The 14,371-nt window shown below is 46.1% G+C and overlaps 1 protein-coding gene across 1 annotated transcript in view; it reads right to left on the bottom strand.

The window, feature by feature from the left end:
* The window catches only part of ANK2 (ankyrin 2), a 269,516-nt gene that overhangs the window by 107,613 nt on the left and 147,532 nt on the right, over positions 1 to 14,371 (bottom strand). Inside the window, exons 6-9 of the mRNA XM_023520862.1 lie at positions 11,626 to 11,811; positions 8,387 to 8,485; positions 7,613 to 7,711; positions 3,077 to 3,175 (exon numbers count right to left, since the gene is read on the bottom strand). Of these exons, the coding sequence (XP_023376630.1) occupies positions 3,077 to 3,175; positions 7,613 to 7,711; positions 8,387 to 8,485; positions 11,626 to 11,811 (483 nt within the window). The remainder of the gene's footprint in view (positions 1 to 3,076; positions 3,176 to 7,612; positions 7,712 to 8,386; positions 8,486 to 11,625; positions 11,812 to 14,371) is intronic.

Below are 14,371 nucleotides of genomic sequence, written 5' to 3'. Positions count from 1 at the left end.
ACCGGGCGGTGGTAAGGGGCCTGCTAAGAAGCTGCTGACTTAGTGACATGTTCTGGAGGGAAAGGTGACAAGGTTTGGTGACAGGACGTGGAAAGAGAGAGAAGGAGAAGAGCCAAGCGCTACATGAGGCCTGAGAAACGGGAAGTACGGGATGGCCGCGAACCGAGGTGAGACAGACCTTGCGGGGATCAGGTGTGGGCGTGCGGGGAGCAGCAGGCCCTGAATTTTGGACTTCCTGAACACGAGAGGCTGGACAGACGTCCCGGCAGCCACGGCGAGCCGACATCTGCACACACAGCTCCGCGATGCACATCTGTGTGTCATCGGCACGTGGGTAGGAGTCACAGACAGAAGCGGACGAGACTTCTTGCGTGGACAGACAGAAGACACAAGACGGGCCTCCGCAGGTTCTACGTCCACACGTCTGACAACGTGGAGGGACTACGGTCTGAGAAGTGACAGCTGGACAAACAGGTGGAGCCGGCAGAGCGCCATGTCCCAGAAGGCAGGTAAGCAGAGTTCTGAGCAGGGAGGAGCAAGTGGTGTGTCAGGTGACAGTGACGAGTGAACAGACAATGCAGGCCTGGGTCGGTTGCTGCCTAGACAGGAAGTGAGGCAGGGCCATGGAAATCCTCTCCTGATTGCTTCCATTTTCTCAGTGTTGTGGGAAGTGGAGTCAAAGAAAGAAGTTGTAAAAGTTTGAAGAAAGAAGGAAAAGTACAGAACGCTCAGAGAGCAGGCGTGAGAGTGAGCAGAGCGGGAGTAGGGGCGGCCTGGGGTCAGGGGTCACGGACGTAAAGCCAGCCGTTGTGCATCCGGGTGTCTGCTGCCGCCACAGGCGCTGCCAGATTCAAGTTGACTTGATCAGGGTGACGTGGCTACGTCAGGGACAGGCGTGAATCACTACATCTTCGTGCTGGGCAAATGTGAGGGAGCTGGATGAACCATGGACACAGACACGGTGACAGGCAGGCCCAGCAGAATGCACACGTTGAGGGGCTGGGGCTCCAGAGGGAGTCGGCGGAGGCACAGACGGGGTGGGGGGGGTCATGGCGGGGGGCGGAGCGGGGGGGGTCAGACAGACAAGTTATGGAGCGTTCACTGTCCCCAAACTGAGAGGCCAACCAGAAGGCCCATCTGCAGCTCTTGCCAAGACCATTCACGTCATGAAGGATTAGGACGCGGGTGTGGAGAAGAGCCACACTTTGCTGAGCTAGAGCCTTCAAGAACAAGGGGGAGTGACAAGTAGACAGACGAATGTTTGCTTGAAGGAGGAATGATGGGTAATTCAAAGCTGAGAGTCTTCACGGGGCGGGGGACAGTCTGGCGTGTGGTGTCGTCCACTCCCAGGCCCTGGAATCTGGCGCTGGCTCATCTTCATGTCCTCGCTCTGAGCGGAGCTCTACCTTTGTGACGGTCGCCCTGTCCAGCTCGTCCACTTAAACTCTGAGCTCCTTAAAACGTGGACTGTGTAGTATTGACCTCGATAGCCCCTCGGGGCCTGGAACGCACCCTGGCACGTGGAAGCTGCTCACCACGACAGCTGGGTGGCACACGCACGACTGAATAAGTGCATGAATGAATGAATACATGAACACAGTCACGCCATCACAGACTCTTTATGCTGGATCCTTACTCATGAATCACATTCGATTTTACAAGAAGCTTTAAAAAAAATCCAACTAGGTAATCCACAGTCTTCACCAGTGATACGACAATTAACGGGCAAACTCTGTAGATGAGATTATTTTGTAGTTCGTGGAACAGCGTCCTCGGCCTAGCCTCAATTTTATGTAGACTTTATTGGTTGTAACGTGGCTGGTCTGAAATCCTGTTATTTCTATTTAAATTTCAATCTGTTTCCTCCATTAAACTTTCCATAATTACATCTGCATTATGCAGCCCGAAGTGTTGTATTTTAAAGACAGGTCTCCACAACAGTCTATTGTAGGTGTAACAGTAAAAATAACTAAGGGCATTTGTTTCTGTTCTGCGTTTCTGATCTGAAGACACCCTTTCACGGCCTGGGGGGCATATCTTTAAAGACCATGTTCATTGTACACATATTTCAAATGTGTGGGGTACTTTGTGCTCTAAATAATTTCACTTAAATATTCAATTAAAATATAGCATACATTGAAAAATATTTCCTTGTGTTGGCTGCCTTGTTTTTCTCGGCTTACCTCAGTGACAGCATCAGTGGATACCAATCCTCCTATTCAGGGGGTTGGGGGGTGAAAGGGGGAGACAACATTAAGAAATGTCCCTCGCCTAAGTTTCTGTTATATTTAGGGATCCAAGGGTTGCTGCTTATCCCATTAAATAGCTGTATGACTGTGTTTGATTTGTGTTTCATGATAGCTTTTGGTAACGCAAAGTAAGGCTAAAAACAGGGAAGTGTACAGTAATAAACCTTTAAAACTATTTTATAATGAAAACCTGCAATAAATGAGCTTGTCGCCTGGTTGTTATCGACATGGATATGAGTTTTACCCGTGGCTGAGCATACTGATGAAATGCGACACGAAGGCGAGCCAGCCGTGCCGTGCCGTGCCGTGCAGAGCAGCAGCTTGCTTGACCTTTTTTTTTCTTTTTGACCACCCCTCTAGGAGGCCGGTGCTCACCTGTGCTCTGCACATCACCAACGAACCCCAGCTGCAACCAACCAGTGTGTCGCTGAGTCATGCTTTTTACTAGGTCCAACCAGAAAGCTAGAAGATTAATGTTGTATTGCTAACTGTGCTGCTTTAAAAGGTAATCCTACGTTAACACAGCCATCTCAGAGTACCGTAAAAACGTAGACTCACGGAACGTGAGCTATTCCCATTTACATGCAATACAGCAATATTTACATTTCCATGTGCAGTAAGAATAGCAGGAAAATGCAGAAAGAATGAGAAGGCATACCTTGCATACATCTTACCGCAGGTATTTGTTCATTTTAAATACTTTTAGAAGTTTGACAAGTTACTCATTCTTAGCGCAAATGCACCAAGGAATAGCATAGCGCACACCTGACACTTTACTCCACGCAGAACAGAGCTGCAGAGGGTGGCCGCGCGGGCCCACGACTCACCTTCGTCCTGGCCAGCAAGGGCGCGCCCCGCTCCAGCACCAGCTCCACCACCTGCTCGTGCCCGCTCCTCGCTGCGCAGTGAAGTGGCGTCAGCCCGTCCTGCCAAGCAAGTGGGAGTCAGGCCTGAGTCCACTTTCTTTTTAAACCAAGTCTGCATCTACTGCCACCTCGAAGACGGTTTCCTGAACTCCGTCCCAGTGACTCAGCAGACCGTGAAATGACAGGGACGGGGAGTGAGGGAGAAAACAAGACAGTGGGCAGAAGACAGAGCCAGGGCCAGGAGGGGACAGGTGCCCGCGTGCTGGGGAAGCCCGCGACGCGGACGCCCCGCTGCCTGGAGCTCGCCCAGAGCTTGCACTGCGACGCCGTTCTCACCTGCGTCACCTAAACACAACTCGTACCTAAAATTCTCCTTTACCTAATTTTATCCATCTATGTTCTCTCTTGAATTGTCACTATTTTCATAAATTTTTCTGAAACACTCCCTGAGGATGGTGAAAGGAAAGGGTTATTTTTTCACTTTCTGCTAAAGGTTTCCACACGTTTTTCACCCACGAACTACGTAATTATTTCTCGAGGATAACATTTATTAAAAATGCAGTGAAACAGCGTCAAATACATTTGTGGCGCAACTGCATGTTGTTTATAGAGCTGTCTGGCTGGGTACTTCGCAGGCAGTTTCTGACCTTGGCGCATCCCAGATACCCTGGGCTCTGGGTTTAACCTCTCCTGAGGGTGGCATGGCCAGAAAGCAGAGGAGGTGGGAAATATGAGACCAAATGTAAGAATGATGGACAAAAAGTGAGAGCAAATGAAACCCTGATCACGTAAACTAAGTGGTAATTCCAGGATTCGGGAAAGAAAAATGGAGTCTCAAAGGGCAAGAGGCTGAGGCAGCAGGCAGCGGTGGAGGAAGGGAGGGTGGCAGGAGCCAAGAGGACCCAGCAGCTTCAGATCTGCCCAGAGCCCCAACATCCCTCTCTGTGTCTCTCACCTAGGCTGGGCCCCTGGGTGACTTGCCTCCTAGGGAATACAGTTCACCTACAGTCTTCCCAACCCGGTGTCCTGGGGTCCTCTGAGAGACCCCCCAGATCCGTGTCTACCTTCCCCGCCCACTGCGTGTCTGCAGACAGACCCCTCAGGATTACATGGCGGGGCTCCCTGCCCTCTGGCTTCAGGCTGCGCCAGTCAAGGAGAAACATCTGACCGCTTTGCAGGGAGCCACTCCGAGGGGGGCTCCAAAGTCTGGCTGCGGCTCCACCAAAGGTCATGCCTGCGCCAAAGCTGCTTTCTGCCTCCTCCAGGTCCCCCCGACGTCCTGGTAACCTCTTCCACCTCTGCCCCTGCAGGTCTGGGATGGGGGCGAGCCCTGCTGTCCCAACCCCAGAGACACTCACTGCCCTGTTGCCTTCCCTACAGTCCACTTCGAGTTACACACAGCCCCGTCAACGATCTCTGCTCAGTCATCAGAGCCGAGTGCCATCCGCTCTTGGCGAGGACCTTGGATCACGGCTCCGCGCTGTGTCACGTCCATTCAGCCGCTATCGGACCCGGGACAACCAAAATAGACCTGGAAGTTCTGGGCCCGGGGAACTGGCGTGAAAAGCCTGCCTGCCATTCCCGCAAAAGTCACTGAACTCATGCAGCCAGGATGCCGAGTTAAAGTTTGCCGGAGAGGACCCTCGAAAAGAACGGTGGGCAGAGGGGTGAAGACGCCGCCGCCCGGCCTCTCGGTGACAGGCGTGTGGCGGAGCCCCAGAGCGCCCCCTGCCACGGTCGTCTAACATCTGGGGGAGCCTCTCCCGCCCGTGATCCTGCGGGGGCTGCGCAGGGATCCGGAGCGTGAGAAACCGCACTGGGAGCATGAAGGCATTCTGAGCCACGGTCCCCCACGCGGGCTCGGGAGTCACGCAGCCCCGCGTGTGTGTCAGCTCCGCCACCGCAGGTGACTCTCTAAGGCTCGGCTTCACGATATATAAAATGGGCACAATTTTTCTTACCCTATTTCATTTACAGCCCGTGTGACACATGAGGAGATGCTGCCTTAGACCGTTTTTAGGAAAAGGTGTTTCCTATGGATTACTTGAAATATGCGTCGTGTGACCATGTGGAAACGTCCAAAACACAGAAAAACAACGGGAAAATATGGAGAACACACAAAAAACCACAAGCACATCACGAAGCATAAAGATTAAATGGGTTCTAATCCTACATTTTCCTGAGGCAATCCATCTGCCTTATAAAGGACTGTGAATTACATCAAATTCAGGTTGCCCAACACGCTCAGTCTGAGTGGATTTGGGTATCTTCTACAAACGAGATCATCTCGTTATTGAGAAAAAACTCATCAAGGTTTTGTAGTCAAAGATTTTTAAAATTTAAGTTCGTTTTTTACTTAAATCCCTGAGACTGTGTTCACAGGTCACGCTGGATTCCCCTCCAGAACCTTCCTCCCTGTGTCCTCCGTCTTCACTGGAGTCGGGGGGACGGGGGGACCACACGCCCATGTCGGCCATTCCTCAAAGGGGAGACAAGACCTTGCAGCATTTATCAGCGTTTATCTGGCCGCCGGCGCCCCCGCCCCCTCCGCCGAGACGCCCTCCAGCGTCTGAAGCCTACGCTAGGCCGGCTCTGCCCTGACTAAGCCGAGCCCGGCCGCCCGCAGCTCCTTGGAACTCATTTTCCCCTTCAGCAGTCTTGTTTCTCAAATGGAGACCTGCTATTTTCTCAAAAGCAAACAAATGCTTGCTCCCTAAGCCGTCAGGAAGACGAAGCGAGGTGGTATTTGCGCAGCGCTTCGCCAGGCGCCGGAACAAAGCGTGCCCGTGGCGACCGGCAGCACCGCTGCTATTTAATTACTGCTCCGAATAACGAGGGCCGGGCCTGCCCGGTGCCGACGCACCGAATTTTGTTCATCACCCTTTAATGTTTTTGTATAGTTTTACTGTTTGCACTGAAATATGTATTTCAATATTTTAACCAGAAACTTTATATGGAATATCTCCGGTTAAATAATAAATAAGTTTAAAAATAAAAAAGAATAATGACCTTAATAAAACCTAAATTAACGACACCATTTTTCACTAGCCGTAAAGTTTGTTCTCACATTAGGGTGAGGTGTTTCAGACCCCAGAACACAGGGGCTCTGGTGATGATGTCTCTGCGTCCACACCAGGTCTAGCCAGGGGCGGGAATGCCACTGATGCAGAATGTCCCAGAAACTGGCATGCTAACGTGACACAGATGCTCTGGACCGAACGCCGTACAGAGAGAAAGGAGGCCAGGAGAGCAGCGCTCTCTGAGGTCGTTCATTAAAGGCCGGAATGCAGAGTCTGGGGCTGGTGCAGGTGCCAGGACCTCAACGAGGAAGAGGCTCAATAAACAGAAACACCTGCTGGCCCCGACAGCCGCAAGGGGACTGGATTCCATCCCTACTCTCTGGAACGAGAACAGGAAGTCCCAGAACCAAACAAGGCGAAGAGAAAATGTCACGGGGGACACAGACTATCCGCCATCTTCCACACACTTTTTACACCATGCATTTCAAAATTTTCGAATTATGGGAATGTTTAAAGTTTTTCTGAAGTCTATAATTAACCAAATCTGCTCCAGAGGACTAAAGTTGAATTACCAGTTTAGTGTTTAAGCAAGTAAGTGAATATAATTTCAGTATCATAATCAAATATTATAAGCTCAGCAATTTACCCACCTTGCTTTAAAAAAAAAAAAAAAGATAAAACAATAGTTAGTAAGAATTAATTCTCACACAACCCTACGAGTTAGGTCTGTTATTTGCTTAAGTTCAGGAAGGCAGATAAACTGCTAAGATCACACAGCCAGTAAGCGGGAGAGGCAGAATCTGGAATCAGGTGGTCTGCCTGCCTTCCGAGTCTGCACTTCTCACAGCTGCATTCTGCCTAACTGATTATTTGCCAGAAGTACATAAAAACTCAGAATTATGTTTTACTTAGCAAGTTCGAAAAATAAAGAAAGAGCACGGCTTCTTACTGATGCCATGTGTGAAGGGGCAACATAAGCACCTGCCTTCCTTCTGTAAACATAACACCAGAGCTGCTGCTCAGGATGGTGTAGCGTGACCACTGAAGCGAAATGGTTTAGGAACTGGTAAGTCAGAAGCAAAAGACATTCAACATGTATTAAAATACTCAACATAAAAATCGCACTCAGAGCTAACGCACACTGACAAGTTGGGGTTCTCGGAGCTCGCAACTAAACAAAGCAGAGACACCCGAGTCCAGTCCTTGACCTCTGTTCCCAGAAAATCGGTGAGCGACAGCTTGGCAAGCGACCTCACTGAGGGGCTGGCACTCTGCTTCTCTGGGCACGTATGAGCAAACGTCAATTCCACTTTGCAGTGTGAAACCTTTACATATACTGTCTGAGGTTTAAATCCAATCTGAGAAAGCAATCTCCCTGAAACTGCGCTGCGTGTGTTTAGGGGCTGGCATTTTAGGGGGCCTGCTAAAAGAAGACGAAACAGCGTCACACGGTAGGAAACGGAGCACAGACACTCACCCTGGTTTTGGCATCGATCTGCCCACCGCGATCCAGGAGCAGCTTCACCATGTTCGTGTTCCCCCGTTTGGAGGCCACATGCAGGGGAGTGATCCCATTCTGCACCAGGAGAGAAAACAAGAAGACTGTGTCCCAGGGCACAGGGGAGGCAGGGCCTACGTGGTAACCTGACCCAAGGTTTCTACCTTTCGGTGTCTTCAATCGTTGAGGAACGAAGAAAGCACACAAAGCATAAAGCACTTTAGAGAATAAAAAAACGGAATAAAACTGTATAACCAAGTCAATACCTACGATAGGCGTAGTGAATGCACACGTCACCACCTAAGACAAAGGGAGCACGTCTGCGTCACAGAAAGTTTCAGACTCGACTGAGGCTGGAACCTGAGTCCAAAGTCTTTCTTTCTATAACCCCATCTGCTTAAAGAATTTGGGCTCTCAGAGTTTTTACAGTTCATTTATTGACTTGAAGATGAGGCTCATTCACGATTCGTGACGTGCTCTTTAAATTCAGTGCTCACGCTGATGTCAGAATTAATATCCTCCTAAACTGCTGCAAATGATTTGTGTGCATGAGAATTTCAACATTCTTATTTTTCACTTACTGGGTTCTGATGACTTCCTGCAATTCGAAGGGGAAAAAAACACGAAAAATCTACTATCTCTAGCACAGATACAGGCAAAAAATAAATAAATACAGCCTTTCCTGGTGTTCATTTTTCCTCTACTGACATGCCCACATCCTGCCCCCAAAAGGGAAGCTGCCAGCGCCCGTACCCTGGCTGTGAAGTCCACGGCGGCCCCACGGTTCAGAAGGAGCGTCGCCACGTTGACGTTCCCGTAGTGGGCGGCGATGTGCAAGGGGGTGAAACCACTCTACGGAAAGGAAAGAAAAAGACGGTGGGTAAAGCGCTTCCCCTCCACAAGCTGTGGTCACTGGATCAGTGGAGAAAGTCACATGGCAATTGTCTGCTTAGCATGTGAGCAATTCAATTCAGATCATTAACGCCTTAAAAAGACTTAAATTTTAGTGCTATGAGGTGGTAAAGAACTACATATATAAACAGGTAAATAAATAGCCTACATTTCTTGGCAACATTCTTCCTAATTACCTGAAAAATTTATCTATTTAGGAGTTTGTTATTTATACAAAACCACATTACTTGAGTTGGTTTAGCTTTACCGAAAATCAGAATATGATTAAACGACATAAGGTTTCAGCCACAGGAATAACATAATTATGAATTAAAAATGTCTTCTCCGGAGAAAGACACAAAACTCATACATTTTTAAAGGATTGATGGCAGTGGTTGGCGCCGTCTCTCTGGAACTATGAAAATACTGCCTGCCGAAGTCCTCACAGAGGGCACACGGCTCATGCTGCATCGATCACCCTGTCACGGTGCCTCTGGCCTCCCTAACAACCGTGTGTAGTCAGACTATGTCGTGACAGCGACAAAGAAGTTTAAAAACAAAAATTAAACAAAATACTTGGCATCAATGTGAATATAAAGGAAAAATTCAGCTGAACACAATTTTGAATGTTATTTAAACCAAATTTAATCAATAAAATAAGATTGATATAAAATAAGCAGGTTAAATCAATGATATGGGCATTAGAGGGCTGTTCCTCTAAGAATGGTTAAAAAATGAGTGAAAGTCTTAAATGGAAGAAAAGTATATTTCTTTTCATTTTCTTTTTCTAATGAAAAAAATTTTTGTCGTTTTTACAATAGAAGAATATTAATTTTTATTATTAAAGTATGCAAAGATGTATTATACCCTTGCTCTGTAATTGTCGTAATTTCATTTCTTAATGGAAGGTTATAGAAACGATCGAGACTGTTCCTATAAAACTGGGTATCGATCCTATCTATAGTTGTGAGCTTATTTTGTATTGCTCTCTTTTATTTGAAATAAACTCTGCTGTCTATAGTATTTTTAAAAATATTATCTAAACATTACCTAAATCATAACCATTACTTTTCTATTCGCTTGATATGTAGGCTTTGGCGATTTTGTTTTTGAAATGGCCTAAGCCCACAGACACCTTAAGTGACAGCAATTCCTCTGTGCTCTGAGCCAAATTAGCTGCAAATAATTTCTGACTATAGAGAAGCAAGACACAAATAAGAATAGTGACTACCCATCCAAATCTCACACTGTGTTTAGGATATTTTTATTTTGTTTCTTCTTGATGCCAAATATTCACATCAAAATAGAGGGGAAAGTCAGTCTACAAACTGGCTGTTATTGTATAAAATGTCAATTTTTTTTATAATTTAGGAAATAACTGATGGCATGTTTTTCATTTTTATCTTGATATTTCCTATCATCCAGACATATCCTGAAGTGTCTATTATCCAAGTTACAATTTATTAGAAAAACAGTGATTGTGAAATCTTTTTCAAATTATTCAAATATAATATTTTTCTCATTTGCAAAAGTACATTAACTTTCTGTCTGACACAGCTTCAATGACCACCTGTGACTCCCTTGGAGGGACCCTCCCTGGGCCACGTGGCAGTGGATACTCAGCTAGCCTTCAGCAGGGCCATCCGTGGGAGGTATCCCTCCCGTGTCTTACTCAACTGTCCTCAAAGAAATAATTCTAACTCAGCATAAATTACGCAAACTGTTGCTTTCAACACAATGTTGAGTCAGTGTTGTTTTGAAAAATGTATATTAATCTCCAAAAATCACCTAAAAATTAAATGTATTAAAATCAATAATTAAGATATCAATTTGTATGGTTCCAGGCTTGAGCAATTTCACCAAGCAGATGGGCGTTTTTTAAAAAAAAAATTTCTGACCTAAGTGCCACATACAGAGATGGACCGGAAGAAATAATATGAATAACCCAAATATATTCGTGACTTAATAGGTAAATTTGTTAATAATAGTCTTAGGAACACACTAGTCTCAGTAAATACAAAGTGTGGCTCCTCAAAACCCCACAGGTCCACAGCCCAGTGACCACAAGGGACGTCAGTCCAAGTGAAAAGCGGCCTACATAAATATTCCCTAGCCTTTGAATGTAGATTACTTTTTATAATAAATATACCTCAATGTTCTCGGTATGTAGAAAACAGATGATTTGATGACAAGTATTATAAGACTTAGTAAGAGAAAGGCAAATGCTTTGCTCATGATTGTTCGATATCATTATGGATTATATAGAATGTGGTAAAAAAAAAACATATATACAAAAGGGCAACTGCGATTAGATTAAAGGAGAAAACAGTGGCAGAGAAACCTCCTTAAAATTTAATTTGCTAGACTCTAACCTGAGAATCCTCATTAAGAGGGCCATGTCTTATTGGCAAGAGTTAATAGCAAAGCTCACTCAGTAAAATGCATATTAAAGAAGAGTTTCATTTCACACTGATAAAGTTTTTAAATAGTTTCGTTGATTAAAGAATGCTTCAAATATACGTTACATTAAATTTCTTGAATTATCTATTTCCCTTGATTATGGGAAAAGTTTTCATGGAAGTTCAAATCATTAGTAAAAATTAGTGAGCATTTATTCTAAATTGGGCAAAAAACCAAAATAAATGAAAGCAAGGCAAAGGTGGGTATAACCGTAATACTGTACCTCGGTTGTCCTATTCACCATCATCTGCAGCAGTGTCGTGTGGGAAAAAGAGGGGAGACATTACACATTGCAGACGAAGCAAACAGTCTGACAGGCCAGAACGCACGCTGCTCAGAGAAGACGGTCACAGAACCAGCAATACAAGCTCGTCTCGCTAACTCCGTTTCTACTGGGTTTTTTTTTAATTTATTTTTTTACTATAAATAGAATAAGCAGATTTCTAAAAAGCCGAACCTCATCTTTTAATGAAAATTTTCTTTAATTTTTGTCCCCTTCCTCCTGAAATACCTCTGAAAGTATCTTCTCCCCCTCGGTGACCGGAAGCGACTGTGCGGGATCGCGGGGGCCTACTTGGTTCTCGTGGCCCGGGAGGAGGCTGCCGGCCGCAGAGCCCTCTCCGCCCGCGCTCGGCCTTTACCTTGGACTGCACATCGGCGTTGTGGTCGTTCTGGAGCAGCAGTGCGGCAGATTTGGTGTCATCCTTCCTGGCGGCAATGTGCAGAGCTGGCAGCCTCACTTTCCCTTTGGTGTCATTCTCCAGGAGGATGGCCACTGCCTGGTTGTGACCTTGCTGGAGCGCCACGGCCAGCGGCGTAAAGCCATCCTAGTAAAACAGGAGAAAACGATCTTCCAGTACCTTCTGGAAGTTTGGGATTCGACTTCAAGCAATGGTATGTCTAATTTTTTAAGTAATGATTAAGATTGACAAGCAAAGCAAAAGGAGGAAAGATTGCTGTGAAGACTGAAGTGGATCGTAACCAGTCACGGCTTTCTCACTGATGTAAGGGGGACATTAAAGTCTCCCACTGTGACTACGTTGCTGCTAGTTTCCCCTTTTGGATCTGTTAATACTCGCTCTCTACACTTAGGAGTGCCCCACTGGTGCCTGTGCATACAGACGTCCGTCTTCTGTGACATCCTGGGATGCCCGTCCTTGTCTTCCATCACGCTTGTTTTCAAGTCTATTTTGCCTGATGGAAGTACAGCTACCCAGCTTTCTTTTGGTTTCCATTTGCATGAAACATCTTTTTCCACCCGAACTGTAGACTTTTACGGGAAAATCATTTTCCTCAAATGTGTCATATAATATACGCACTACCACAATAAGAACTAAATTTTTAAATAATCGAATTTTAAATAAACACATTCCTTAATAGAATGGAAGAGTAAAGCATACAGTGTTCTAAGACAAAAAATAGTAGCCTAAATTTAGATCTCCATTTGGCATGAAGTAAGCACTCTGTGAAGGAGGAGCAAACACCCTGATTAGCAGATACAGTCAGTGCCACTGGACGACAGGCATACGTCTCAAATGTGCATCTGACAGATGCGTGGTTAGGCGATTTCATTGTTGTGTGAACATCACAGAGGGCACCTTCACAAGCCTAGAAGCACCCCTACAGCCTACCGCACCCCTGGGCCGTGTAAGTGCAGTCTATTCCTCTGCAGGAGAGGAAAAATAATTTTCCCTCTACTCTTCTGGATTCTTGGCTGAGACAGCCTTATAATAAAAGACAGATTAGCAGAAGGAAAACAAGCAGTTTAATAACACATATACCTCCCGTACACATGTCTCCCCAGGAAAAGTGAGTAACTCGCAAAAATGGCTGGCGCCACCTTAAGTACCATCTTCAGCTGAAGACAAAAGATGATGTTGGAGGTGGGGAATCAGCTATGGCAGGTGACCAGGAAAAGTACCGTAAAACAGGTGAAGGTGGTTACATAGACCTGAGGCGCTGCCTTCTGCACTAGAAGTTTCTAGAGGTCAGGCACCCCCACTTCCCGGAACAATGAGGGGGACGCCCTTGCAGATGGCGATCTCTCTCACAGAGGAGCTGTCTTCCACAAGGGCACTTCTCCCTGGTTTTCAGAGCCTATCCCCATGTCCGCTGGCTCTAAAATTGACCAGCCTAAACTAATCCTTATGCCAAAGAGACATGTTCTGGGATGACAGGTCCTGTTCGGCCATGGTACCGGGCTACGAACCTGTGCAGTCTGTTGCTATACTGGACACTGTGGGCAACGGCAACACAGTGAGGTACTTAAGTAATGCTTCAGGTGCAACGCTGCCATAGCTACGGGCATGTATGTGCTCACCGTGCCGTAGGAACATTTCAGCTCCGCTAGAATCTAATGGGACCCTCCGCCACACCGTGACAGCTTATATGACAAGAGTGTAAACTTTATTTTTTCTTAGAGGCAGGTGTTTGCTGACAGCAGAGAAATTTATTATCAAGTTTTTATTCTTCACCTTTGGTAATATTCAGGAAGAAGGAAGAGAGTAGAGAATTATAAAAATGGTATGGGAGGGACACAGAACTCCCTTCAGAGATTTTATCTTTGAATCTCCCCATGCAGATTTCATTCTAATCTATACTTCACGGGAGAAGAGTATCTGGAACAACTGTTGCAAGTATCTCAACTAACTCTATGACAAGGAAACCCCTATTAAAATTCAGTAGTTTTGTTTTTCATCATTTACCAATGTTATTTGCTATAATTACAGGAAATTTCAAAACATTAAATATTTCTTTTCAAAGATGAGTCTCATTGCCATATGGAATGATTTCATAATTATCTGACTTTTGTGGTGGTTAAATTGTGTTGATTAGTAAGTAATTTTTTGCAGATTAGGTCTATCGTGTGTTCAGGTGACTGTCATCTTCAGGCACACACACATGCACAAGACTGTAGAGGGTGTCAGTGTAACATACAGCCCCGAAGAGGTGGAGCTGTTTAACAGAATGATGGGCTGAAGGGAACGTGCAAAGCTTTGTCCCCATGTGTTTCTTGATAATCATTAGGGCTAATGGTGGGGGGAGGGGTAGGAGTGGTTAATCACTAAGTTTACAAAGAGTCAGTAAAACTTAAGTTGTTACCTAAATGATTAACAATGAACAACACAGGCATGTATGTGTCTAAGCTGGGATAGAAACTTCATTTGATTCACCTGCAAAAGCTGCGTTTCTATATGGAAGTTAGAGAATATTTCCATTTTCTGGCCATCTCAGTGTGACATGCCTCTGCCGGTGCAGGGCACACAAATGGTGTCTCCAGGCTGAAACGCTACAGGGGGCTGGGCTGAAGGAGCCTCGAGACATCGGAGGCGTCAGCAAGCCGAGTTTCCCTAGACCGGCGGTCCCCAACCTTTTTGGCACTAGGAC

The sequence above is a fragment of the Pteropus vampyrus genome, unplaced genomic scaffold (genome assembly GCF_000151845.1).
Source record: "Pteropus vampyrus isolate Shadow unplaced genomic scaffold, Pvam_2.0 Scaffold282, whole genome shotgun sequence".
Taxonomy (NCBI): Eukaryota; Metazoa; Chordata; class Mammalia; order Chiroptera; family Pteropodidae; genus Pteropus; species Pteropus vampyrus.
This window is presented reverse-complemented; position numbering and strand designations above follow the sequence as displayed.